Source organism: Myripristis murdjan, chromosome 14 (genome assembly GCF_902150065.1).
Source record: "Myripristis murdjan chromosome 14, fMyrMur1.1, whole genome shotgun sequence".
Taxonomy (NCBI): Eukaryota; Metazoa; Chordata; class Actinopteri; order Holocentriformes; family Holocentridae; genus Myripristis; species Myripristis murdjan.
This window is the reverse complement of record NC_043993.1, coordinates 33,568,953-33,594,167: the sequence shown is the minus strand read 5'-3', so window position 1 is coordinate 33,594,167 and position 25,215 is coordinate 33,568,953. Positions and strand designations below refer to the sequence as shown.

Below are 25,215 nucleotides of genomic sequence, written 5' to 3'. Positions count from 1 at the left end.
CACTGTGGTGACTGAGAAAGGTCATTCAAAGCAGCGCCACCTTGTAGCTGAAAGCCTGGAGCTTCACCGCATTTTCAAACTGCACTGCAAAAACGCAAAATCTTACCAAGATTATTTGTCTTATTTCAAGTCAAAAATGTCTTATTACGAGTCAAAATATCTCATTACACTTAAAATAAGACATGATCACCGCAGAAGTAACTTGTTTTTAGACATTTGTCTCTTGTTTCAAGTGAAAATTTGCTTGAAACAAGTGAAAATTTGCTTGTTTCATTGGCAAAATTTGTTTCTTGTTTCTAGCTAATTTTCACTTATTTCAAGTGAATTTTCACTTTTTCCACTGGCAAATTTTGCCAATGAAACAAGCAAATTTTCACTTGAAACAAGTGAAAATTGTCTAAAAACAATTTACTTCTGAGGTGATCATGTTTTATTTTAAGTGTAATGAGATATTTTGACTAGAAATAAGACATTTTTCACTTGAAATAAGACAAATAATCTTGGTAAGATTTTGCGTTTTTGCAGTGTGGAGCTCAGAGACAAAATAATCCCGGTAATTCTTGGGATTCTTGCAAGAGTATAAAAGTATATCTCACATTTCCATCCCAAAAATGCATTTTTTTGGCCTCAACTTTACCATGACTGACAGAGTTTGAGTTCTCAGCGCCCTCTAGTGGTCAGAAATCACTTTAGTGCAGCCTTAAGATAAAACTCCGTAGAATTACTTTTCTTTTTATGCGCAAGAAACTTAAAGTAGGATACTAATATCACGCAAGGTTGAAGCGGTAGGATTAGATCAGATTAACATTCTTCCTTTAAGTCTGTTTGTGATTCATCCCATGCACTTTTAACCTTTGAGACTTTTATTTGAGCCTGTCTGAACCGGCTCGCCGGCCTCCGAGTCACAGACTGTCTAGTTCCGTTTCCTTTCTAAATATATTTCCTCGTTTTTTATGTCCGACTATAAATATTGTTCAGCCCCTTGCTCTCGTGAAGATTGCTCTCTGTCACTGCTGCGTGTGCATCTTCTCATGATCATGCCGTTAAACTACTTAACCAGGCCAACAGAATCAATGAATTAGATCGTATTTCTTAATCTAATCAACATCACATTAACTTGTTTATGACGGAGAGCAATACAATTTGTTTTTATCATGCATCTGTTACAGTAGTGTGTTGTGGCATTCCCTTTATCAAATGTAGAGAGTTTCTAGAGGTGGGTTGGCTCCAATGTCAGGAAATGGCACGATGTCTTCGCAGTGTGTTTTTGTATGGGAAGCAGATTCAGGAACCACCTCCATCCAGCCTTACAGAAGAGCTGAACGGCACAACAGTGGTGACCTGAAGCAGACGCTGCCAGACAGTTTCGTGCACAGACTGAAAAAGCAGGAGCGAAATTCTCCACCAGGATAACTTGTGGACTGTCCGGGTTAAAGTGCCAATCATGTATATGCAATGTCTCAGCTTTCAAATTGGCCTTGAACCCTTGTTGCTTATTTTGTCCTCGCTCTGTCTGATAAAGCAGAAGTGCCATAAAAATCATCTTGAAAAGGGAACATCCTCTCATATACTGAGGGGGCGGGGGGTTCCAGGGACACAAAGCTCCCTGGGGAAGAAAAACAATTTTCTGGTGGGTTTTGTACAGTGGCATACGTACATATCCTTCCAAAGGAGAAAACACAGAGCACTTACATCTCTTACCTCTCACTCAGATTACTACGTAATAAAATCTAAAGACTATAAATATAAAGTGAAATGCAACATGAAATTGAACGACGTTGAGGTAATAAATTTGATCCAAACACAATAGAGTCTTTGTCGAGGAAGCCTTTCGCCGTATGAATTTTTTTTCCAGAAACTATGAAAAAATATGTTTCTATACAGCATGAGAAAGTCACTCGCTTTATCTGAAGTACATAGCACTGCTTTTCAGTAATGGAGTCATTTCCCCTTGCATTCACAAGATGCACTGTTCTATCAGGAGGAGTCCAGATCTAATGTGAGTGCAGAGCCAAACAGAGTTTTTATAAGACAGGGGAGATGAGACATTCAGATGCCATCCTTAAAACGCCCGTATAGGCCACAGCACCAGGACTGGGCCAGTATTACACTGCAAAAACTCAAAATCTTACCAAGATTATTTGTCTTATTTCAAGTCAAAAATGTCTTATTAGTAGTCAAAATACTCACTTTTTCCACTGGCAAATTTTGCCAATGAAACAAGCAAATTTTCACTTGTTTCAAGTGAATTTTCACTTGAAACAAGTGAAAATTGTCTAAAAACAATTTACTTCTGAGGTGATCATGTCTTATTTTAAGTGTAATGAGATATTTTGACTAGAAATAAGACAAATAATCTTGTTAAGATTTTGCGTTTTTGCAGTGACAGACACTTCATGACTTGCAGATGCTATATCTTAACTGTTTGGTAACCATGGTAATTAGGGTTAGGGCCGGATTCAGGAAAATAGCCATTACAGATGAACACTTCCTAAGTCAATGTTCCTTTCCTTTTCTTTTCTTTCTTTCTGACGTCAATGTCCCGTTCCTAGAGGAGGTGAGAATTTTACCCCCCCAATATCTTCCTCTTATCCTCCTGACTTTAGGATAAGCTTAAAGCTGCCCTAACCATTTCACTTTTCCATCAGGTAGTGTTAGTTAACGCATTTAAGCCACATGGCTGCTCTTTTATTGCTCTCACAAAACCAGCAAAATGTCGACAGGCGGAAGTTACTCGCCGGAAAGCTTGTGGCAGATGTGCCGCGGTTTGATGGTGTGGTGCTCATTAGCAGATACAGGCTCCTCCTCTTGCAAAAGGGGGTTTTCAAAACGAAGTGGCTGACATGGCAAAAAAAAAAAAAAAAAAAAAAAAAAAACATTCATCCTACTGTCATGCAATTCAGCCGAGGTGACAACAGCAATTAGTTTCCAAGAGGAGGAGGAACTCAAGTGAGAGCTAGCCTGGTGAGACGAGAAAAGTTGCATCGGTTGCTTGGCAACAGACATAAAAGTTGATAAAAAGTTGTGAATTTTGTACTTGGGAGAATGATAAGATAAGACAGGATTCCCAAAGTCAGTTAGGATTTGTTTTTGTAATGCCAAATTGAGAAAAATCCTATTTTAGACTCCTCATTTTAACTTAACACAAAGTTCCTAACTTCTATCTATATAATATCTGAACTGTTTGGTACTGTAATTGGGGTTCGTTCCCACATCAACATTTCTATCTTCACTTAAGATTGGAAAAGTGCATTATATACACATTCTAACCTCCCAAAATCTTAAATAAATCCTCCTAACTTAAGCGTAAACCATAACCGTTTCATTTGTCCATACAGCTGCTCTTGTATTGCTTTTAGAAACCCAACAAAATATCAGTAAGCGGAACCTACTCGCCAAAATGCTTACGGCAGACCGAAAAATGTGTGGCGGTTTGATGACAAAGCGATCATACATACAACCTCAGCCCGGTACGTCACGCAGTTCACGCATTTGAACCTATGGGTGGCAGCAGCAGTTAGTTTCCAAGAGGGTAGGAAGTCAAATGGTTTAGCTCAGGGAGATGAGAAGAGTGGCATCAGCTTGCAAGGTAAAAGAGATAAAAGTTGATGTTGAATTTAAATTTTCGGATTTCCTAACTTGAGATAAGATAGGATCAAATGAGATACAACAGGATTCCTAAAATTAGTCAGGATTTACTGCAGTAATTCCAAATTGTGAAAAATTCAATCACAGACTCCTTCTGTCTTAAGACTTAAGATGGGAAGTTTCTGTAATATGACCCCTGAGTCTCTCTGAATGGGGACTTGTCTGTATCTAACATGCCACTGTGTGCATTTTCATTTGCATTTAATATTTAGGGATACTGTTAAATTTGATACAACACGGAGTGATAAAAATTTGTTCCATTTTCCCACAGAAAAATGATATTTTTCCCTTATCGAGGCTTGTATGCATGCACCATCCGCAGCCCCAGCGTGTGCTACCCACAGCAAGATTACCACATTCTGCTTTGTGGCGGTCCTTGTCATTACCATGTTAACTGAAAACAGTCGTGTTAGGCATGTAGTCAAGCCATAGAGATTCTTTGAAACACGCATACATTACATTCTCAATTCTGCAACGGAGTGCAGGCCAGCAGTTTTCTTTTCCGGGCTTTTCAGCGTGATGCCGAGCTCTTGCCCTGTATTTGTACAATCTGTCCTGAATAAATTGTGCAGCTCCGCAAAATCATCATTAGCCATCAGTGTCTCTCGCGGAGGGTGCTGTCATCTTTAGTGTTTCAGATTTGTGCGCTCTGTGTCAAACAGTGCGCTCTGTCTCCTCCTAATATATATATAAAAAAAATTTCCAGTGCCAACTCCATCAGAGGCTAAAGACTGCGCAGCAGTAGGCTGCTAAAAGTGAAGATACATTTTAATACTCACTTTACTGACAGTTTGGCATGCTATTTTGACAATACATATATGCCTATAAGCCAGCTGAAGTAGCTGCCTCTCAATGCATTTTGGCAACTGTCAAAGTTGTGGTGCTTTTTTTTTTTTTTTTTTTTTTAATCCAAAAGAGCAAAACACATTAATTCTACAGCGACTGGATAAGAGGAGGCAAGCCTTATGATTTTATGAGGAGGATAATAAAAACATTCATGTGGCAGAAACACATTATAATAAGGGTACACAACTCATGCTAAATTAATGCATAACTAATGCATGACTCATGGTGATTTAATGCATGAGTTAATGCATGATGTATCATGAACCCCTGTTGCTCATCATTAAAAAATGAAGTCGCTTTCAGTTCATATGATTACTTAATACTCAGTGGTTCAGCGGTTTATGAACCTCAACTCAGAGTTAAGTTATGAATCAAACAACGTCGTCAAATTATCTGTAAGCCAGTTAGGTGAACCAGATTTTCCCAGATTAGTGTATTTGGTCGGCCTCTCTGAAAGCAAAACAACACCTGATTCTTCTGTTCCAATGTGGCTCAGCAGAGAGAATATCAGCTGGAGGGAGTAACACAGCCCATAGATATGACAGTCTCTTGAGTCCAAGGTGTTTTTTCATTTTTTTTTTTAAACAAATGGCAACACATTTGGTTAGTAGTTGCACAAAATCTACACAAAAGCAAAAACAGAGACATATGGAAATAAAACCACAGAAATACTGAACTAAGCAAAGTCACACTAAACATTAAAATGATTGCACTTGCCCAACACAGAATTTAAAAACCCCATTACCAGAAATTTAAACTCATTTAGGGCAATTTCCATGTAAAGCTTCAGAGATTTCTGAAGTTCATCCCTGGCAGCTGCGGCTGAAAACATAAAAGCTCTCTTGCCTGGCCGAGTTCATACATCAGACTCAGCAAAAAGAGCCTCTGTGAACGTAAGCTGTAGTTTGCTACTGTCGGGGTTGTAGTTTGGAGGCCGATGAAGAATATCCTTGCAGAAAAAGGAACACCAGCGTGAACTAGTCCAGGGATTTTCATAAAGGACACAATGATGTGTGCAAGTAGAGTATCTGGTAATAAAGCTCAAGGCTGAAGGACAATCCAGCATGTGGAGTGAGGTGGCAGACGCAGTCATGCACAGTCTCCATGGCCTTAAACCAGCAGAAATGTGGCAACTACGAACCTTTTACTGGCTTCAGAAGAAAACTACCTTTGTACCTGCACTCTGCACTGTGACAATAAAGCTGAATCCAATCTAAATTGTAAAAGCAAAATTCTAAAAGTTTCTAAAATGAAAACCCAACTTGGTAAGACTTTTCCCGTGGCTCTCAGAGGGTTACATCACTGTGTGCTGCCTTCAGTTCCTGGCAAAAAGCTTGATGGTTTTAATTCGGGGTGTAACGGTTCAATCAACCCGCAGCTCTGTTTGCTCCGTCCCTCCAGTTGCGTTGCGAATTTTATCCATTTAACTCGTCACCTACCTGTATACTGTCTATAAACTGATAAATGGAGTAGTTAGGGGCACAGATCCAGCGGTTTCAGAGTCAGAGAACCTAAGAGGAGTATCATGACTATCAAAATAAAGGCCTAAGAACAGCTAGGGATGTAGGGGAGAGTGGGGTAATTTGTACCAAGGGGCAAGTATAGTGTCCATAGAAGAAGTTGGTCATGTGACCACATATTTTTGAAGAGGCATCCATTTCACTCATCCTACAAAGAAGGGAGACACATGGCTTGAGAGGAAAGCACATTTCAGTTCAAAAACATTTTTTTGCCCACCAAAGTAAAATTTCTATGATCAAGGTTTTTTGATTGCTGTGTTTGAACAATTATAGAAAACTTTGAAAACAGTTCACACAGGTTTTAGTACTTTAGTAAGCTACACCATGAGTCTATACAGTTAGCATGATGTTAGCTCAAAACAGCTGGGGGATGCATTTTTTTCAAAAAGGGCCTTGGGGTAGGTTGTGCCAGTGAAACAACTTGTGATTATACACTATATATTACTTCATTGTATTTTATTGTTATTGTACATTGTCTTCTTACCTTTGATCACTAAAACTATTCAGATTCAGATGAAGATGATCTTCAGGTGCTCATTTTGGACTTTTTATTTTGTTCTGGGTATGTGTTCATGTGGCGCTAGGCCTTGTTATGGAAAAGTGGCCTGTGATCTTGTTAAAATAGTAAATAAATGTTAAATAAATAATTTTGTATTGAATTTGCTTTGCTTTTATATAGCATTATCATTTGTGAGATTGAAATGATCTGTTTTACTTCAGTTATCAATGGCACAATTTACCCCAGTGTATTCTCTCTAATGGCACAATTTACCCCACACCGGGGGCAAGTTGTGCCACAAAACCACTTTTATTTTTTCAAAAGCTATATTTCCCAAACAGTTTATATAAGATCCAAAGTGATTACAACATAATGACTATTAACTGATCACACATGTGCCTTTAAATACAACCACGTTACAATAGTTACAATAATTACAATAATAATGCCATGTAAATTCCCATTTTCATGTTATTTTCTAGCAGCCAAAACTCTGTGTACACACGGTGTGAAGTCTAAAGGAAGGTACATGCATTTTTTTTTAATAAATACCGATTTATGTGTGGAAAATAGCACATGCATGTTTCTCTGTATATGCAGCATTTTGGTTGGAGGAGATGGTGTGTTTAAAATCAGTGCAGCTGAAACTTATGATGTGCTACCGTCCCCCAGGACCATGTGAGCAGGTGAGGGCCTCTCCTGTCCCTTCTGCTCAGCAGCAGCTACTCACATAATCTGATGTTCTGACTTACCTGGTGACGTAAGCGAGCCCTGAAACCCCTGGCAGCAACAGTTGAGAGCAAATTAAAAAATTAATTTGTTGGCTGATGGGAAGGAAATTGGATATTAAAATTGCTTTTGTCTGTGAGAGTGAAAAATTAGAAGTGAAGCTTTTTTTTTTTTTTTTTTTTTTTTTTTGTCAGGCATATAGTCGACCAGCTCAGAGGAGCAGAGATTGCCAGCTGGGTTTAGATTTGTGGAGACACTCGCTGGCTTGGTGGCTTCATTTTCCAACATCCTCCTGTTTGTAGGCATATTTATGACGAGTGTGGTGGTTTTGTTAGTATGTGGGTATATGGGGTTAGTAACACAATGTTATTGTTCATGCTGCCTATAACCTTACCCACAACCCCCCTCTCTCCAACTCAACCCCAACACCACCACCACACACACTCCTCTCTCTCTGTGAGTCCATAAAAAGGAGATTCAGTGGGAGAAAATACGGTGGCAGTAAATGCCTTGAAAATTTGAGCCGTTATGGAGCCCTTTCTGCATTCTATCATTATTATTATTAGTTGTCAGTAGTTATTAGCATTATAATCCCGTTAGTGCATTTTTGTGTGTCTTTTTTTCCCTGTTCACACTACCGCCGTCAAATTCAAAACTACAGTAAGGTGTCCAAAGCTAATATCTGTGAGTATAACGTATCATGTCCAGGAAAGTGGAGGAGACACAGCTAACCAGGTATGTGAGCTCTGTTTCCACCTTCAGACACTTGAGGCCCGTAAGGCTAAAGGTAGTTGAAGGGCCTTCCTGCAAAGACGGATACTGAGATGAAAGGGAGTCAAATTGATGTCAAGGCCCATCATGGGGCCGGGCTCAAGATGAGAAACACAGTCACTGGGGGTCTTTCACCGCGAGAGGGAAGAAGTTGTATTTCAGTCTGTTTTTGATGATGGTTTGGAAAGCGTCAGCTGCTTTGGCCTCGTCAGCCGTCACCTCAGCTCTGTCACGGAGCCAGATACATTCAAAGAACAAAAGCTGTGACTCTATGTGGGGGAACAGGCGAGACACAGTGCAGTTCATGGTCCAAAACACAAAAGTCAGTCTAACCACACACTAAAAACTGCTGGGTTAAAAAATAACCCAACTTTAACCCAACCCCCGTGTCAAAAAGGGTCCAACTACTTGCTGTGTTATGTTGACTCAAGAAACTGGGTTATGCATTTTGACCCATAATCTGGGTTAAATAAATAACCCAATTTTTCTTTTAACATGACCCAGGATTGTAGTCAATATAACCCAACTTATAGGTCATCCTCGTTTATAGTGTATATATTGCTTGCTGCTATTCATCATCTGTTTATACTGTGAATTTGGACATTGCCCACATCTATGCACATTGTATACATCGATTCACACAGTTTTTTTTTTTTTTTTTTTTTTTTTTTTATCATCTATTTATCATCTGGGTGCTATTTATTTATTTATCATCTGTTTATACTGTAAATTTGCACATTGCCCTCATCTATGCACATTGTATACATCGATGCACACTGGTTTTATTGTTTTTTTGCACATTGGGTACTTAGATCTTTAGATCTCGAGGGTCATCTTTTATTCTTTATTTTTGATTTACTTATTCTTTATTTTTGATTTACTTAATCTTGTACTCTGTGGATACTGCTGAAAACTGTGAATTTCCTTCGGGATGAATAAAGTATCTATCTATCTATCTATCTATCTATATTCATTTAGCCCACTCAACCCAAAAGTTGAGTGGGCTAAAACCTTCACACAGTATTCTTACTATTTAAGTACTCCCGCATTTATATGACTTTACTGCACGTTTCCACACAGTGTTACAGACGCTAACACACATAACGCTATTCAATTCTGAATAGACAATCACACGCAAGTGCAGTATCAGCAGGTAATTCAACTTTATGTCCACAGCTGGAGCCAAGCCCTGACTACGACCCAAGCCTGAAGACACACATCACTCACGGTTAAATTATCAAGTTGTAAATTATTCAATAAATAGACAATAAATACTCGAAAAACCCACAAATTGGGTCAAGATAAAATCCTTATAACCCAAGAAATGGTTATGGCTCTGGAAAAATAACCCAGAAATGTAACCCAACACAAGTAACGCAGGAATTGGGTTAAAGAAATAACCCAAGTGTTTTTAGAGTGCAGGTAAAGGTACCAAACCAGCGAAGTAAAGGTGGCAGAACTCACAGGCTTGGTCACAACGGGATCAGGAAACAAAAGAGAACATGTGGGAATGAAACAGGCATGAAAGCACCAGAGACAATCTGGCGTATCTGGTGTCTATTTAATCTGGTGTATATTCAACCAGGCTCATGAGGGGGTGGACTGCAGGTAACTTGGACAGACAGGTGATGGGCAACCTGACGAGCAGCAGAGGTGGGCAGGAGACGGGCACCGGTGCAAGCCAGGAGTGCCGCTCACTTCATTGGCTATACGTGATGAGACGTTTCATCAGTTATCTGGCTTATTGTTTCCCTACAACAGTCGAAAGAAAATTGGGGATGCCGCCTTTGCTACTTAAGCCCGCAAACTTTGGAACACACGACCTTTAAACATCAGGGAAGCCAGCTCACTAGAAAGAAGAAGACTAAAAACCTACCTTTTCACTCTAGCCTTTAACTGGCTCCTATTTTATTCCACACTGTTGTCTTTTATTGATTTATTGGCATCTTTTGTTTTATTTCAAAGTTCTCATTTTTAGCCTTTTCTTTTTAACTTCACCCTGTGCTGTTTTTAATGTTTTATTTGAATGTTTTCAAATGTTCTTCTTTTTATTGTGAAGCACTTTGAGCTGCAATTCTTGTGTGAAAGGTGCTATACAAATAAAGTTTATTATTATTATTATTATTATTATTATTATCATCATCATCATCATATGGACAGTTACGTTTGCTTTATTTTTGTTTTTTATTCCTCAGAGTTCAAATCCAAACCAAACCAGCAACATGAAGCATGAAGAATCACCTGGAGCTGATCGATAATCAGCTGTTGTAGTGTAATAACACAGATAAAACAGATAAATAAAGTGATGCGGCTCGCGTGATGTTATACTAAAATAAAACACGACTCTTGACCAATCAGATTACTTGAACAGAATAATATGCAATTCAACAATTGACTCTGAATCCAGGCTTGCGTCTAAAGACAGCTTTGAAAAATACACTGAATATAGACATACATATATTTTCATTATATTGTTGAAACTGTATTTTTTTTTTTTTTTTAAACAAAATTATACTTAATCATAATAGAATTTTTTTTTTCATGCAAGATGAACTGAACACTCACCCTAAGGCTGGACATGGTGTTTTCCCAGTTATTTGTTAACCAGGGCTAAACAGACATGCATTTAAAAAATCATTAATGACATATCATAATGGTAAAAAGCCTGTGCTGAACGTTTGTGCTTCCTCATATGTTTATCATTTGTGGAGCTGTACCAGCAGACCTCACTGCTCTTGACATTTTAGCCATTTTATTCAACACCAGCTGTTGCAAGCTGCCTCTAACGCTGCATTGTCTCTCCCCGGGGTGAAAAAATTCAACCCTGGACCCAAGCGGGGCTGAATGCACCATAGGGCGCGAGTTTCCATCGCTAAAAATGAACATGCCGCTGCTTGTTGCTGACCCTGGTGTTGCCCTGGGTTGGAAATGCCTGTGTGAAGGCTCCTTAATAAGACCAGGGCCGGGGATACACACAGGGTGCCCCATTCTTATGTTCTCAGTGCGGGACAGGACAGACTCGAGTGTGTTGTTCCAGAAGAAGTAGCTTTTTGCAAGGAGGAGCACCCGCCCCCCAATGAGGCCAGCACCCCCGCGATGAAGCTCTCTTGCATATCGTCGAATATCATGCAGCCGGACTGTACGCTTCTTTAAAGAAAGAGAAAAAAAACGAAGGAGAGAATCCAGACGCGGCACACATCCTCTGTCCACACGTGCAAGTTAAAGTGATATCAGTGATGTGCTGATGCGTTCACTGAGACAGAGGCCAGAGCCGAACTGAATGCAAACAAGCACAATGCAGGCAAAATGTTAGAAACACAATTGAGTTGCACAAACAGAAGCCCAACAGCAGAGCATCAAAGCCTCCCTTACACAAGAGGCTTATTTTCTTATGCCTTTCAGTCTCTCTGCTTCTGCTTTTGCAACTGTGCATCATAATCAAAACTGAACACACGGGCACTCTGGTGGCTCAACATGTGGAGCGAGTACCAGGTAACCTTAAAGGTAAAGCCACAGTGACCTGGGTTTGAATCTGGACCAGAGACTTTGCCGCATGTCACACTGCAAAAAGTCAAATCTTACCAAGATTATTTGTCTTATTTCAAGTCAAAATGTCTTATTTCTAGTCAAAATATCTAGATTTTCACCTGTTTCAAGTGAAAATTTACTTGAAACAAATTAAAATTAGCTTGAAACAAGAAACAAATTCTGCCAATTAAAAGTAAAAATTTGCTTGTTCCATTGGCAGAATATGTTTCTTGTTTCTAGCAAATTTTTACTTGTTTCAAGCAAATTTTCACTTGAAACAAGTGAAAATTGTCTAAAGACAAGTTACTTCTGAGGTGATCATGTCTTATTTTAAGTGTAATGAGATATTTTGACTAGAAATAAGACATTTTTACTTGAAATAAGACAAATAATCTTGGTAAGATTTTGACTTTTTGCAGTGCATCCCCTCTCTCCGCCCTGTCTCTCCTGACTCTCTCCACTGTCGCTGTCCAATAAAGCAGAAATACCCCCCAAAATAATCCTAAAACAATAATTAGGCAATGAACATACATTACATTCCCCATGGAATTACCTCACATGACGTCTACCTCCTGTAAAGCAGAATATCTTAAATAGTGACGTCAGTGGTGGGTGTAAATTAGAATTTCAAATAAAACCTTCACTAATCTTTAAACTTCCTCTTTCATCCTTTCATCCATTGTCCCTTGAAATAAAACTGTTTCTCTCCCAAACTGAGATCCTGTTGGTTTGCGCCTGTGAATGATCCCTCCCTGCTCCAACATCCACTTTCAACAGAAAATAAATCAAATCCAAGAAGTAATCGTCCGTTTCATGGGGTCTTTAGTAACGCATGTTATTGTTTGCTCAGGTGTGTGAGAACAGTCGTGTGTGCATGTTAATGGGTTAAGTCATTTAGTGTGTGCATGTATATCTGTTGAAGGTGTGTGTGTTTGAGTTTCTGAGCTGAATTCAGCCCGCTCTGCAGGGGAATAACTCTCAGAGAGCTGTCAGAGCATCCCACACACACCTGCAATCAGCCTCCTGGTGAAATTGGTCTAAACATCTGACCCCACCGAATCAGAGCCTGTGCACGACCTTAAACACCTTCTGGGCTTGTATTCGCCAAGTTCTCTGGTGTACCTGTCCAGGTGATTGGCAACCAGTGTTTGCTTTGAAGTCATCTCTGTCGGGACCTCTGTTTTCGGTAAGTTCTCCGCAGCTTTGAGACAGTCATGGTTGTGGGATCTCTCTCCAGCAATCAGTGACACACAAGGAGTTTCGCACAAGTTTCTTTTGCGATATCTTTTCAAGAACCTCCAGAAGATCATAAATACTGACGGATTATAAATCAGATAAAGCTTGACTGAGGACTGAGGACATCCGGAGAAACTGGAGAAAGTCAGTCGTGCACAGTTTCAAACTTCAGTGAACAAGTGTTCTGTCTCTCTGCTGTTGCTTTTACCTCTCATCTCAGCACTGTGGCTTTTCGTGACCCTCCTCCTCCTCCGCATCGCCGCCTCATCTGTGGCTGCCAGATCCCTCTCCTAATCAAATCCTCTGATCAGAAGTTCCCTCTCTTGAAGACATCCCATCATCGATATGGACGTTCCTATTCCATGGGGTCACTTCCCACTGTGATCTACTTGCCACCTCGGCTTCCATCCGTTCACAATAAATGTAATCGTACTTCAAATTTCTCATTCTCTTTAATTCCTAAAATAAGTCTTTCCTGATTGAACTGCTTTCAGTGGATTAGCTCTGAAATCATGACTGAGGAGAGACACTCTCAGGGTTATTCGAAGGGTAAAGTGCTCGCAGACGTCTGTCCTTGCAACATAAAGTGCAATCACAGGTCCTGCGGTTAAAACAAAAAAAAGGTTTAAGAGGTTTTGATCAGAGCGAGGTGTGCATTTGAGACAACTCTTGAGACTCACTTTGATCTTGTTGCTCGGGTTTACAATGTACAACCGCAAAATGGAACGTCTGACAATGTTATATATCGGTTTGACAGATAAATCCTTGAGGAGAGAATTTTGCGTGTCCAAAACTTAAAATTCAAAGCTTGATTTGTGACCTTTGCTGGATTCTCCATCTGGAAAGAATAAGACCTTCTCACCAAATCCTGCCTGAATGTTAATTGCAACCTTTCTTGTCTACCCATCCTAATTCAGTATTTTTTTTATTTTTTTTTTTTGGCATTTCTGCTTTTTTGATAGTGACAATGGAGAGAGACAGAAAAGGCAACTGGAGAGAGAAGGGATGACATGTGGCAAAGGGCTCGGTCAAGAATCGAACCCAGGCCACCGCTGTAAGGACTTAAGGGCTTAGTATTTTCTGTTGACTGTCTTTGATTTTGGTTTAGTTTAGTTTTTGGCTCCTTTTTACGTTTGCTTTTCCTTTCTGAGCTTGAGTTTCTCTCTCAGTTTTTCTCTGTGAACGCCTTTGCTTTTGTCTTGAGGAAGCTGGACGACTCCTGCAAGAATGAAACAGGGTTTCCTTCCATATGAAGGAACACAACTGGCCAGCTGAGCATGCTCCATAATCGAGATGCCCTCTCGATTATTAATTGAGATGTCAATCTTCTGTGTTCAATCCTCTGCTCCATTATTGTACATGACACTGTGCTGTTAACATTAAGGGAGTGACAAAGTGTGTGAAAGGACATTGATCGAGTTCAAATCCAAGCAAGAGTGGTGTTCCTTTTTTAATATTAATGTTGCTTTCAGTATTAATTAACCTTAAGTACCGTTTTGTAACCTTAACCATGACTTTTTCATGGTTAAGGTTTCATTTACTTCCCTAACCTTAACAACAACCTTTTCCCAACCTTAACCAAACAGTATATCAGTGGCAAGTGTGCTAAGATAGATAGATAGATAGATAGATAGATAGATACTTAATTGATCCCATTGGGAAATTCAGGTATCTCACAGTTCACAGTCCATACATACATTCACACATTCATAAATACACATAGATACATATGTGTGGTAACTCATTATATTATTATTATTATTATTATTATTATTATTATTAGCTTCATCAGGAAATGATGCTGTGGGTCATATTAGAGGGTTGGAACAAATGACCTATGTGATCGCATGGGTTGGACGCCGTTTTGTAAAGTCATAGTTTGTGTTCTTCTTACTGATATATTGGTATTTACTCCATACGAGTGCACTGGAATACATCCTCCCAAGTTTGACCCACCAGTTCCTCTCTTGTCACAAGAACGAGCACTTCACCGGGACTGTATTCAAAATGAATAAAGTGGATCTGTCCAAGCAAACAACACAATTTTACACTGCGACAAAAAGGTGAAAAAAATGTCTTGAAGGATGTGAAGGATGTGATCTGCATCACTACATATCAGCTCCCCTCGGCACTGATGACAAATGACGCCTTTCGCTGCAGAATTTTAGTTTAGAAACACAAATTTTCCGCTGCTCCGTGTGAAATCCCATTAAATAAGTTTTATACTGTTGATGCCCGATATCCATTGCAGTGGACAACTCTGTAACTCCTTGAAAAAAAAAAAAAAAGAAAAAAGAGTTTGCATAATTTTGTACTTCTTCACACACACACACACACACACACACACACACACACACACACACAGGCACACACACACACAAAACATCAGGAAAAATGATTACTTTATCATTTATTAATTCATGCATGAAAGGGCTATAAAGATGCACAGAGATGAAAATCTGCATCCCGGCTTGATCTACGTGTACCCCGCTGGAAAAAAAATGGCATCCAATATGGCTACTTAAAATAATGTCATAACTTTAATAAGAATTTTTCCCTTCAATTAAAAGTTTACATTCACTTTCCATCAATTACTCTGGCTTTTCTCTCTGGACGCTTCAGAGGCTGCCTTTGTGGCCTGCCGTAATCCATGACCATAAATCCCCTCCCGCCTGAGTAACTCATCATCAGCCAGTGTAACGGACCAAACTGTGGACTCCACCACGTCAGCTTTTTTTTATCGTTGACATTGACTTCTCCGTGTCACCTAAACCTCTTAACTCAAATCTTATCTTCCTCTATGTGAATTACACTATTTTTATGTACCATACACAGCCTTTTATGGGACAGTTTCCGCATGACCGTTGAGATGTGCCTTGATTTTTGTGCCTTTTTCTTTCTTCTTCTTACATTTTCTTCATTAAGTTGTGGTTAAAATCGGTTGGGAGTGGTATACATGCAGGGTACTATCGTTCATACATCCGCTGATGAGTGAGAAGCAGATTCCTCGGTGCTGCCATCCCCCACCCAAAACCACGTTTGATGTCCTAATGATTACCTCCATTGACATAATGAATGCCGGAGGAGATATTATGTACCCTGCCACGGTGCCAGTTTCCAGGCACGGCCATGCTGTGGTAAATTCCAGCAACTGGGAAGCAGATTTGTAATGCCTTGTAATCAGTTTGAAGACAGATTTTCAGCTCTACAGAAAATTTAATTTCCCCCCCCAAAAACAATGCTGTGCGTTCGTCAAATGCATCTTTTATGTCTTGAAACACAACATGGAATTCCCTCCTCTGGCGTTTGGCGAGTACAAGGAGTTACACGCGCATGAGGAAGCGACGCAGCGTTTGTGTGCACGTCTCAGATAATTTGCATTCAAAGTGTGTAAATTTATACCTGCAACTACACTGCAAAACCACTTACAGTGATCACGCCTGTCTAGGCCGAATTAATGACTATAAGCGGATTATTATTATAACCGATTCTTTATTTCTCTTGCAGATGACCATCTCACTGACATTTGTGTATTTATTAGATGTATATAAAGTAATGGAATAGGCTGGATTTTATTGACTGTTTCAAAATGCAGTACAGCTGTTCCAACTGTTTTTGAAATTACAAACTAAATTATTGTATACTTAAAATATAACACAGTATATAAAATGTACCGTAAAAACTCTTGGAGCCGCTCCACTTTAGCTTTTTCTTGTTCTCCTCTGTATCCATTTCACTTTATTACACATTTGACCCAGACTCTGGAAGCATGTAATGGCGGTGTCGAGCGTGACCCCGTCTGCTTGCTGTCGCAGCGCAGAGCCTGACCCGTCATGCCTGTTGGAATAATTACAGTATGAGAGCCTGGTGGGATTCAGATTAAACGCTGTTGTGCTGATGCTGAACAGGATGGGATGGGGGGGGGAGAAAGGCCTCTTTTCCCAGGCAGGAGAAGAGCTGACCCCTGCTCTGCAGCTTGTCAACAAGCGGCGGGTTGAAGAAGCTGATGCACCGCAGCCGTTCTCAGTTTTGATTTGAATGTTTGATGTCGCACAGCTTCTAATAAGGACCAGGGTTTATTTGTTAAACTGTCAGACAGTAAAAGGGATTAGAAGTTGCCAAAGTTTTACAATAGTTCAAATTCTGATTATGCTGGAGCCCAAAATTGTACTGTGCTGTTGCAAATGTGTCAAATACAGTAAGATCAGCTTGGCGGTAGTTTGAAGTCTCTGTGAAATGACTTCACGTGACCTTTTTCCTCCTGTCAAACAGAGCATCTTAAATAGTGACGTCATCCTGCACTAGCAGCTGTACATTAATCTTTAAACATCCTCTTCCATCCACCTCATCCCTTCAAATAACAATTGTGTTTCTCTCCCAAACTGAGATCCTGTTGGTTTGCACTGGATCCACTTGATTTATCCGCCGAATGATCCTTCCCTGCACCGTGTCCCGCCACAAAACATCCTGTTTCAACAGGAAATACATCAAATCATGGCGTCTTTAAGTGTATTTCTAAAACAAACAGATAGAATTACCTTGGTTCCAATTGTTTTTCATATATTTTGATGTATGAAAAACCCAAATTAAACACTGTAAGCGGATTTCTTGATCACCTTAAATGAATCCTCCAAACAGTATTTGTACGGGAGTGATTCTGTCCTAAGCTTTTCGATCATTTTCCACTGTATTTATCCCGTCCCATCCACCATACAAGCTGCGTTTCTAACCACTCATGTACCACAGCATCTATTTATGCTGGTGAGCAGTTACCCTCCACTTCCTACGAGGCCACAGCCAGGCAGCCACCTGTAGGGCCCCTTTTGTTGATGAGGTGGTTGCAGTTACAGTACAATGCGTTCAAGCTACGAGCGAAACAATCAACAAGTCACTGGAAGTCGCATTCATTTCCCGCAGAGCCGAGCAACCAGGAAAACTTGGCAGATGCATGAATGGTCACCGAGCTTGTCTGCAAAGAAGATTTGGCCACGGCTGACGTTTCTTTGCAGTCACCGGTGGTCAGCGGCCAATCCAATTTGCGTAAAAGCCTTGTGTCTCCGCTGATGTGATTTAGTTTCATGAGCAGCAGTTCCACCTAGCAAGTGCAAAAAGTCTGAGAAGTGAGAAGCTCTCAAGTCCTCTACAACTTTTATACGACAAAATACAGGAATAACTGTCTCCAAAACACAATGCTTAGGCAATGGTTGCATCCATATTTGTGGGAGATGGAAACTTTAAATCAATCTGTACATATTTAGCACTTGCCAGCATGGACATACACTGATTGGACATGACAGCACACACAGAAACATCGTTGTCTGCAGCTCTTTTCCCCAATTAAACGACATAAAGAATTTCCTCCTCTCGTAGTTATGTTACATGCATGAATGTTAACTTGTTCACTTATTAAAAACGACATATGATTTTGCGAGGCAGCAGCAGAGCACCAGGAACACAGTTTTCCTGACCAGAGCTGCACACCAAATAACTGATGCTCTGAAAACTGCAAGCTTAAAAAAAAAAAAAAAAAAAAAAAAAAAAAAATTGAACTTTAATATTTCGCTGGGTTGCTGGGTGTTACATGAGTCCACATGGTGGTGAAATCTCCTCATGAGTTGCTCCATGTTCCTCTGAACTTCCAGTCCACAATGCTGCATTTCTGTCTTTCTATTAGCAGAGGAAAACAGCTCATAAATGCATTAAGATGCATTTTTTAAAAAAAAGCACCATATTACGGTACTGATTTTTTGAGGAAATGAATGGTTCTCTTGTTATTTTCCTATTTGAATTGGAAAGTAGATCCGGCAGATAGCATCTGCATATTAGCCTTGCACTGGGAGGAAATGAGCTGATAGTACTTTCACAAATAATTGTAATCGCATTTAAAAAAAAAAAAAAAAAAAAAGGGGTACTGTGCTTGTGATTTATTTTTTATACTGGCATAATCTGCTTTATTCATGTTCATTTATGCACTCAAAGTGTTACATTGGGAGCTGTTTTGCCGTGGAAGTGAATGGAGAGATAGAAATACAGTGTTGTGGATTAGCAGCCCAGGGGAGCACCGAGCAGCTAATGAGGATATTTCACCACCGTGTGGACTCATATAACATCCAGGTAATTATACAAGCCAACACTCGACCAAAGTTCAAGTTTGCTTTAATGAGATCTTAAGAAGAAAATGCCACCTCCTGAACTTCTGTTTTGTTTGTGATAACAACAGGCTCTCATGCCCACATGGATCTCCGCATTCTTTCCCTGGATGTATATCTTTATCTTTACCTCTGCCAAGGAGTTGAGACCTCCAGCAGGGGATTATGTGATTGCCGCTATCAGTCCATCCGCCCATCTGTCCGTCCGTCCATCTGTCAAGCTGCCAGCAGCGTAACTGGAAAAGTACCGGAGGGATTTGCACAAAACTTGGTGGGACGGTTGAACACAGTCAACCGGCCCGATTTCCAGCGCTGCACTGCAAAAACGCAAAATCTAACCAAGATTATTTGTCTTATTTCAAGTCAAAAATGTCTTATTTCTAGTCAAAATATCTCATTACACTTAAAATAAAGCATGATCACCTCAGAAGTAACTTGTTTTTAGACCATTTTCACTTGTTTCAAGTGAAAATTTGCTTGAAACAAGTTAAAATTTGCTTGTTTCATTGGCAAAATTTGCCAGTGGAAAAAGTGAAAATTCACTTGAAATAAGTGAAAATTAGCTAGAAACAAGAAACAAGTTTTGCCAATGAAACAAGCAAATTTTCACTTGAAACAAGAGACAATTGTCTAAAAACAAGTTACTTCTGAGGTGATCTTGTCTTATTTTAAGTGTAATGAGATATTTTGACGAGAAATAAGACAGTTTTGACTTGAAATAAGACAAATAAGATTTTGAGTTTTTGCAGTGTGACTGGCTGAAAGGGGCGTGTCCTATGAGCGCAGAGATGCAAAAAAAAAAGGTTGGTGGAGCTATGCATAAATAATCACAGCAAAAGGTTTACATCCACGTAATGTCATCAAACCTAGCGTGGCGTTTGCTCATGGGTCAAGGCAGCACGGACCGACTTTCCATGGTGATTGGCCGAAAGGGGTGTGTCCCATGACAACAGCATTCCCAAAAGGGGCTGTACCCGCCAGCTGCAGCTCGTACTGTTTGAACTCCCCTCCAAGAGCCCGGCGGAGGCAAACGCCAACACGGCCGGCTGTGTGTCACGTCTCGTTCCTCTCACGCTAACTGGATTTCAACTTCAAATCGGATACGACGGCCGAGACATTGAATGTTTTGTGCCACAAGGACACATTTGATCACTTTTGCCTTTTGTCTTTCTTGCAATCCTGGCCTCTAGCAGCACCTGCAGTTATTTGCAGATGCCCAATGTCCTTGTTTCTTCTTCTTCTTCTTTTTTTTTTTTTTTTTAGTAATACAAATGTTTGCAGGCCCAAATTGGCTGGTATGGACTTGAAGATGGCACACTTTTTTTTTTTTTTTTTTTTTTTTTTAATAAATTTTGTCTTGCACCTGTTTTCATGATTGCCTGCTGAAGTCATGCTTTGATGTTTGCAAACCCAACACAAATAGTCATGAGTAATCGTGTTTTTTTTTTTAATTTTTTTTATTCTACTTTCACTTTGCATGTGTGATTGGAAGTGTTCACTTTTTAGTTCAAGGAGACTTTGGTAAGGCACTGCAGAGGGTGCCCTATTTTCAGGGGAAGTGCACTAATTAGGGCATGAATTTGAGTGTCGCCGTGTGACATATGATGATACTGATCTTCTCTGTTGGAGCCTTTTTTTTTTTTTTTTAAATCGATGCCTGAATTGAATATGAGGTATCTGCATAACGCTCATCTGTAAAACTGCCTTATACAAGATTTTTTATTTAAAAATACATTACATATCATTGTAAACCATGGCACTGGGCCACAACAGGGGAAACATCCCATTCCCCTCAGCAGATACACCGCAGATTTGCCCTATTTGCCAAAATTACACTCCGGTTTCAGGTACACTTCTCTACTCACGAGAAGTGTCAAAACTGAAAAATGGTCAGCCTCAAGACACTCAGCACAGGAAAGTTGTCGAGGCACTTTGCATTCACACCTGACTCTGAATTTGACCAAACAGCGTGCACTCAATCTACAAAAAATTATAATGTGGGTTATTAAAAGTGATTGAAGTGTTTTCCATGATGGTGTTAATTTTTAAAACTGAACTCTGCCAGGGTTATGGTGCGGCTTGCAGCCGTTACAAAAATGGCATGAAGATGAAACTCTAGGGAACTTTCTGGGGGAAACTGAACGTCTCTGTTTACTTGGAAATCGTGTGAAGTATGGGAAATTGGCACCCATGTTGCTATTTTCAATTGTTTTTTAATAAAGACAATAAATAATAAGTGCTACACTGACCAAAAGGCTAGACAGCTGAAGTCTGGTGCAATTTTGTGGGCTGGAAATTAGCATTTCCACCAGTTGCCTGAAAATCCCTAGGGAAAGTATGGATGGTACATATGAATAAATCAACATCATGTGTACAAAAAAATTGTGTGTATGCATGTGTCTAAATATCTATCTGTCTACGATTAAAAACATAGCTTTCCTTGCTGGCATTTCTGGCTTTTTTTAAAATTGTTTTATTTTGTTCCAGTGTCTTCAATCTTATTGTTGTGGTGTCGTCTGTTTTAAATTTCATGTACTAATGTGTCTTAAATTGTCTTAATTTTTGTTGTTTGTTGTGTTTAAATGTGCTCTGCTAATAAAATGACTTGACTTGACAAATGTTGTTGGACTGGACTGCATTTTACTGACAGCTGTTTCCGATATTTTGTCCCCCCTCATTTTATATAAACACGGAGGACAGAAAATTAGAAACACCTTTCAATATAATGCAGTCCAGTACAAGACCTCTACAAACTACAACCTCAGTAATAAACACAGAATTAAAGTGACACATTCTGCACAATGTCAACACAACTGAACATTATAAACTTTATTAAAAGGTTTATGGCAGAGCTGCTGACCTGAACTGCATTAGACTGGACAGGTGGAGGTTAATAAAGTGGACACTGAGTATATTATGTAAACACTTTTTTTTTTTTTTTTTGCGATATATAGCTCAGTGCTCAGGTTTGAAACAGACTCCAGGCGCACAGAAATAACTGATGGGAAAGAAAGAAAAAAAGTTGTTTTTTTTTTTACTTTAAAGGCTGTTCAATAATCTATTTTATGACCTTTCAACTCACTTTCTCACAGTTTCTCTTCTCTCTCTCTCTCTCTCTCTCTTTTTTTTTTTTTTTAAATTTCTTTCCATTTTACTTCTGTGCATCACTTTGCGCATCTCGTAAAGGCGCATTATCCGCTAATCTAACGCATACATTCATGATTTAAAAGTGTCTCATGCTGCAGTCGGAGTGAGTGCTAACCCCGGGCAGACTGTGTCGTTGCAGGTGTTTGAAGCCCCTGCAGGCAGAACAGTTAGCGAGCTAGTTAGCTGTTTAGTAAGCCTGGTAATCCGGTCACCATCTGCCGTCTGCACCGGCTGCTCCGCGCACTAGTTTGTTTCTGCTACTGTATCCATCTCCTCCCGCCCCCTCTGCGTGTGTGTGTGTGTGTGTGTGTGTGTGTGTGTGTGTGTGTGTGTGTGTGTGTGTGTGTGTGTGTGTGTGTGTGTGTGTGTGGACCGGGGCGGAGTAATTCGCGTTGCATCTGTGTGTGTGCGTACGCGTGTGTTGAGTGTGTGCTACGGCTGCTCCTTGTCACTCATTGTGCTGCGAACACGGGTAGCGACAAGGACCAAAATTCCCTCCGGTAGCAGATTCTCTGGAAACGGCTGATATCTCTGTTTTTCCCCCGCAAGTGAAGAACCCGCCTGGTTAAAGTGCGTCTGTTCTTCAAGGAGAATATCACTGTGAGATATTGCAATGCTTCAAACAAGGGACCTCATCTGGGTATTGCTTTTCATTGGCTATGCAGGTAAGAAGCGGAGTTTTTTTTTTTTTTTTTTTTAATTTATTAATTATGCCCAGGCTATCTATCTATTAGGGAAAGAGATGGTGACTGCATGTGCTAAGCAAATGTCAAACCCGTTCCAGGCCCTGATGCTTGGCTGGTGTGTGTTGCCTGGTGCCGGGCGGCGAGTTATGATTATTATTGTGCAGCAGCATCCTCTGGTTCCAGTGGCGGAATCCCTGTCACTGACTCCGGACACTGTTACGCGGAATATTCAGCACAATTAAACAAAGTTCCCCAGAAGTGAGAGAGCTCTGTCTCCGGGATGAATGCGAAACTAGTGCCAGCCAAGCCGCTGCACCCCCGGTGTCTGGCTGTTTTTTTTTTTTTATCCCTAGTTTAGTTTCAGGAGCCGCCGCCGCTGCTTTGCCACAGTTTTATGGGGCTTGAGATCTCCGCGCAGTGCAAAAGGAGTCTCCCGGGTCCGGCCGGGTGACCGTGTCTACCTTGACTTTCGAGGCATATATGCGGATGAGATGAACATTACGCACACATGCGGACGCGAGTTCCAGTTCGCAGGAGTGTGTAACACACGGGGTTTGGTGTTAGAGATGGATGCTGCTGGCGGAGATTTGATGTGGTGATGCAGAGGAGGAGGAGGTGGAGGGGAGGGGGGGGACGCTTCTGTGGTCCCGTTGTGCCAACAAAGTAGTGGCTTTCTGTTCACCGTGGCTGCGTAATCCGCTCTCACGCAGCTTGTTGAATTTTAAAATATCACATAACGCGGAGAGCACAACGCACACATGAGCTCAAAGTGCGGATTTGGGGTTTAGAGCAGCCGGATCCTCCGTGACGCACCGAGGATGAAGTGGCCGGAGCGTCGCTCGCCCGTCGGGGTGGTGGTGGCGGAGGAGGCGGGGGGGTGCTTTGTTCCAGTCCCGCAAAAAACACCGATTTAGCTCCATGAACTCCGATTGTGGCAAAGCAAAACGTGTTTTTTGTTTTGTTTTATTGTTTTTTTTTTCTAACCATGTGCTGACCTCATGTGTGATTTGATTTAATTTATTGTTTTCTAATCCTGGCCGTTGTCGGGTTTGGCACGCAAACCGTCTCTGCGCTAATGTGTCAACTTGGGATTTTCGAGTTAACCCGCGTGATAACGAGAGCGGACCTGCTGTATGTGACAGACCTGTTTTCTGTTCCTTCTCTATTGTGCCACAGAGGAGGTCGCAATTTCCAACTTGTTCTTTAAAGATAAAGTGGGATTGTTTTAGGCGTAAAAAAATAGTCCCGGCACACGGGCCCAGGTTGGTTTGATCCGTTTTTTCATTTGGTTGCATGGAGGGAAAAGCTGCTATCTGCTGAGATCTCCTGAATAGTCATTATTCAATGTAAACAACAGGATCCAATCCCAGAGCTCCCATGGTTACAGGGCGGGAGGGGACCTGTACCTCCCCTCACACCCTCCCCTCCCTCCCTCTCTTCCCCATCCCCCCTCCCTCCATCCATCCCTCTTCCCTCCCTGCATCTGACCTCCCCGAGCCCACCCCCCACGCACCCCTCACATTCTCTCACACAGTCTGTGCACTCTGTAAGGCTGCGACGGCGGTTCTCAAACCGGGGTTCCGGGGAACCCCAGGGGTCCTCGAAGGGAAGTCAGGAGGGGGGTTTTAATTTAGCTTTAATTTAATTTGCCACAAATTATTCCCAATTAGAGAACGTTAAAGGATTATTCTAACCGTGGGGTTCACTCTCAGCACGGTGATGTAGGTGGCTCTACAAAACAAAAGCAGCATATTTCCATACTGAGTTAAATGTAAGTGGGCGGCGAGCAACTCAGCAAAGTGGTATCCTTCAAAGGCAATGAAGGAACTCCAAACATAGGCCTGAAGATGATATGGAAACAGTAATAACTTCATTTTTTCCATTCATGGTGTTTACGAACCTCAAAGGTCACCAAGGCTCACCACCAAACCCAGGTGTTTTACCCAGATTGCAATAGCATTAAAGGTGCATATGCAAATTTGACAAAGGATGGTTCAAGTGCAGACCCTGTGACTCAGCTGACTGAAAACGTGCCATAATGGCTGAGTTGATGTGGCTCTCGTCATCATCATCATCATCATCATCATCATCATCAGCTGCAGTTCGGTTACACTTCTGGAGTCCGAGGGCTCCTCACTTAAATCAGCCCTGTGCCGTTTTGCACGGTGCACCTTAAAGCCGACTCTCCTCGCCGACTCCTCTCTTATCTCGTTTCCGCTGGGCTTCAGTCTAACGTTACTCAGTCATAAAAAAAAAAAAAAAAAAAAACGAGAGCGGTTGGGATTTGTTCTTTGTTTTTACACGGGTTATGATCCAGTGAAAATATTATTCACACACCTCCACGTTTCACCGTGCGTCTCGCGGGAGGGAGAGCGAGAGGAATCAAGAGAGATAATTAGACAACTGCGCGTTAGCTCTGCCCGGTGCAAAAGAGAGAAGGGGTGGGGGTGGGAGGG

General features: G+C 40.9%; 1 protein-coding gene across 12 annotated transcripts in view; it reads left to right on the top strand.

The window, feature by feature from the left end:
• Positions 1-22,442: 22,442 nt before the first annotated feature.
• The window catches only part of ncam1a (neural cell adhesion molecule 1a), a 312,169-nt gene continuing 309,396 nt past the window's right edge, over positions 22,443-25,215 (top strand). For all 12 annotated transcript variants that reach the window (XR_003929355.1, XM_030068570.1, XM_030068568.1 and 9 more), the window contains exon 1: positions 22,443-22,738. Coding sequence is in view for 11 of the 12 variants with exons in the window: in XM_030068570.1 (XP_029924430.1) it covers positions 22,687-22,738 (52 nt within the window). In the remaining variant the exon portion in view is untranslated. The remainder of the gene's footprint in view (positions 22,739-25,215) is intronic.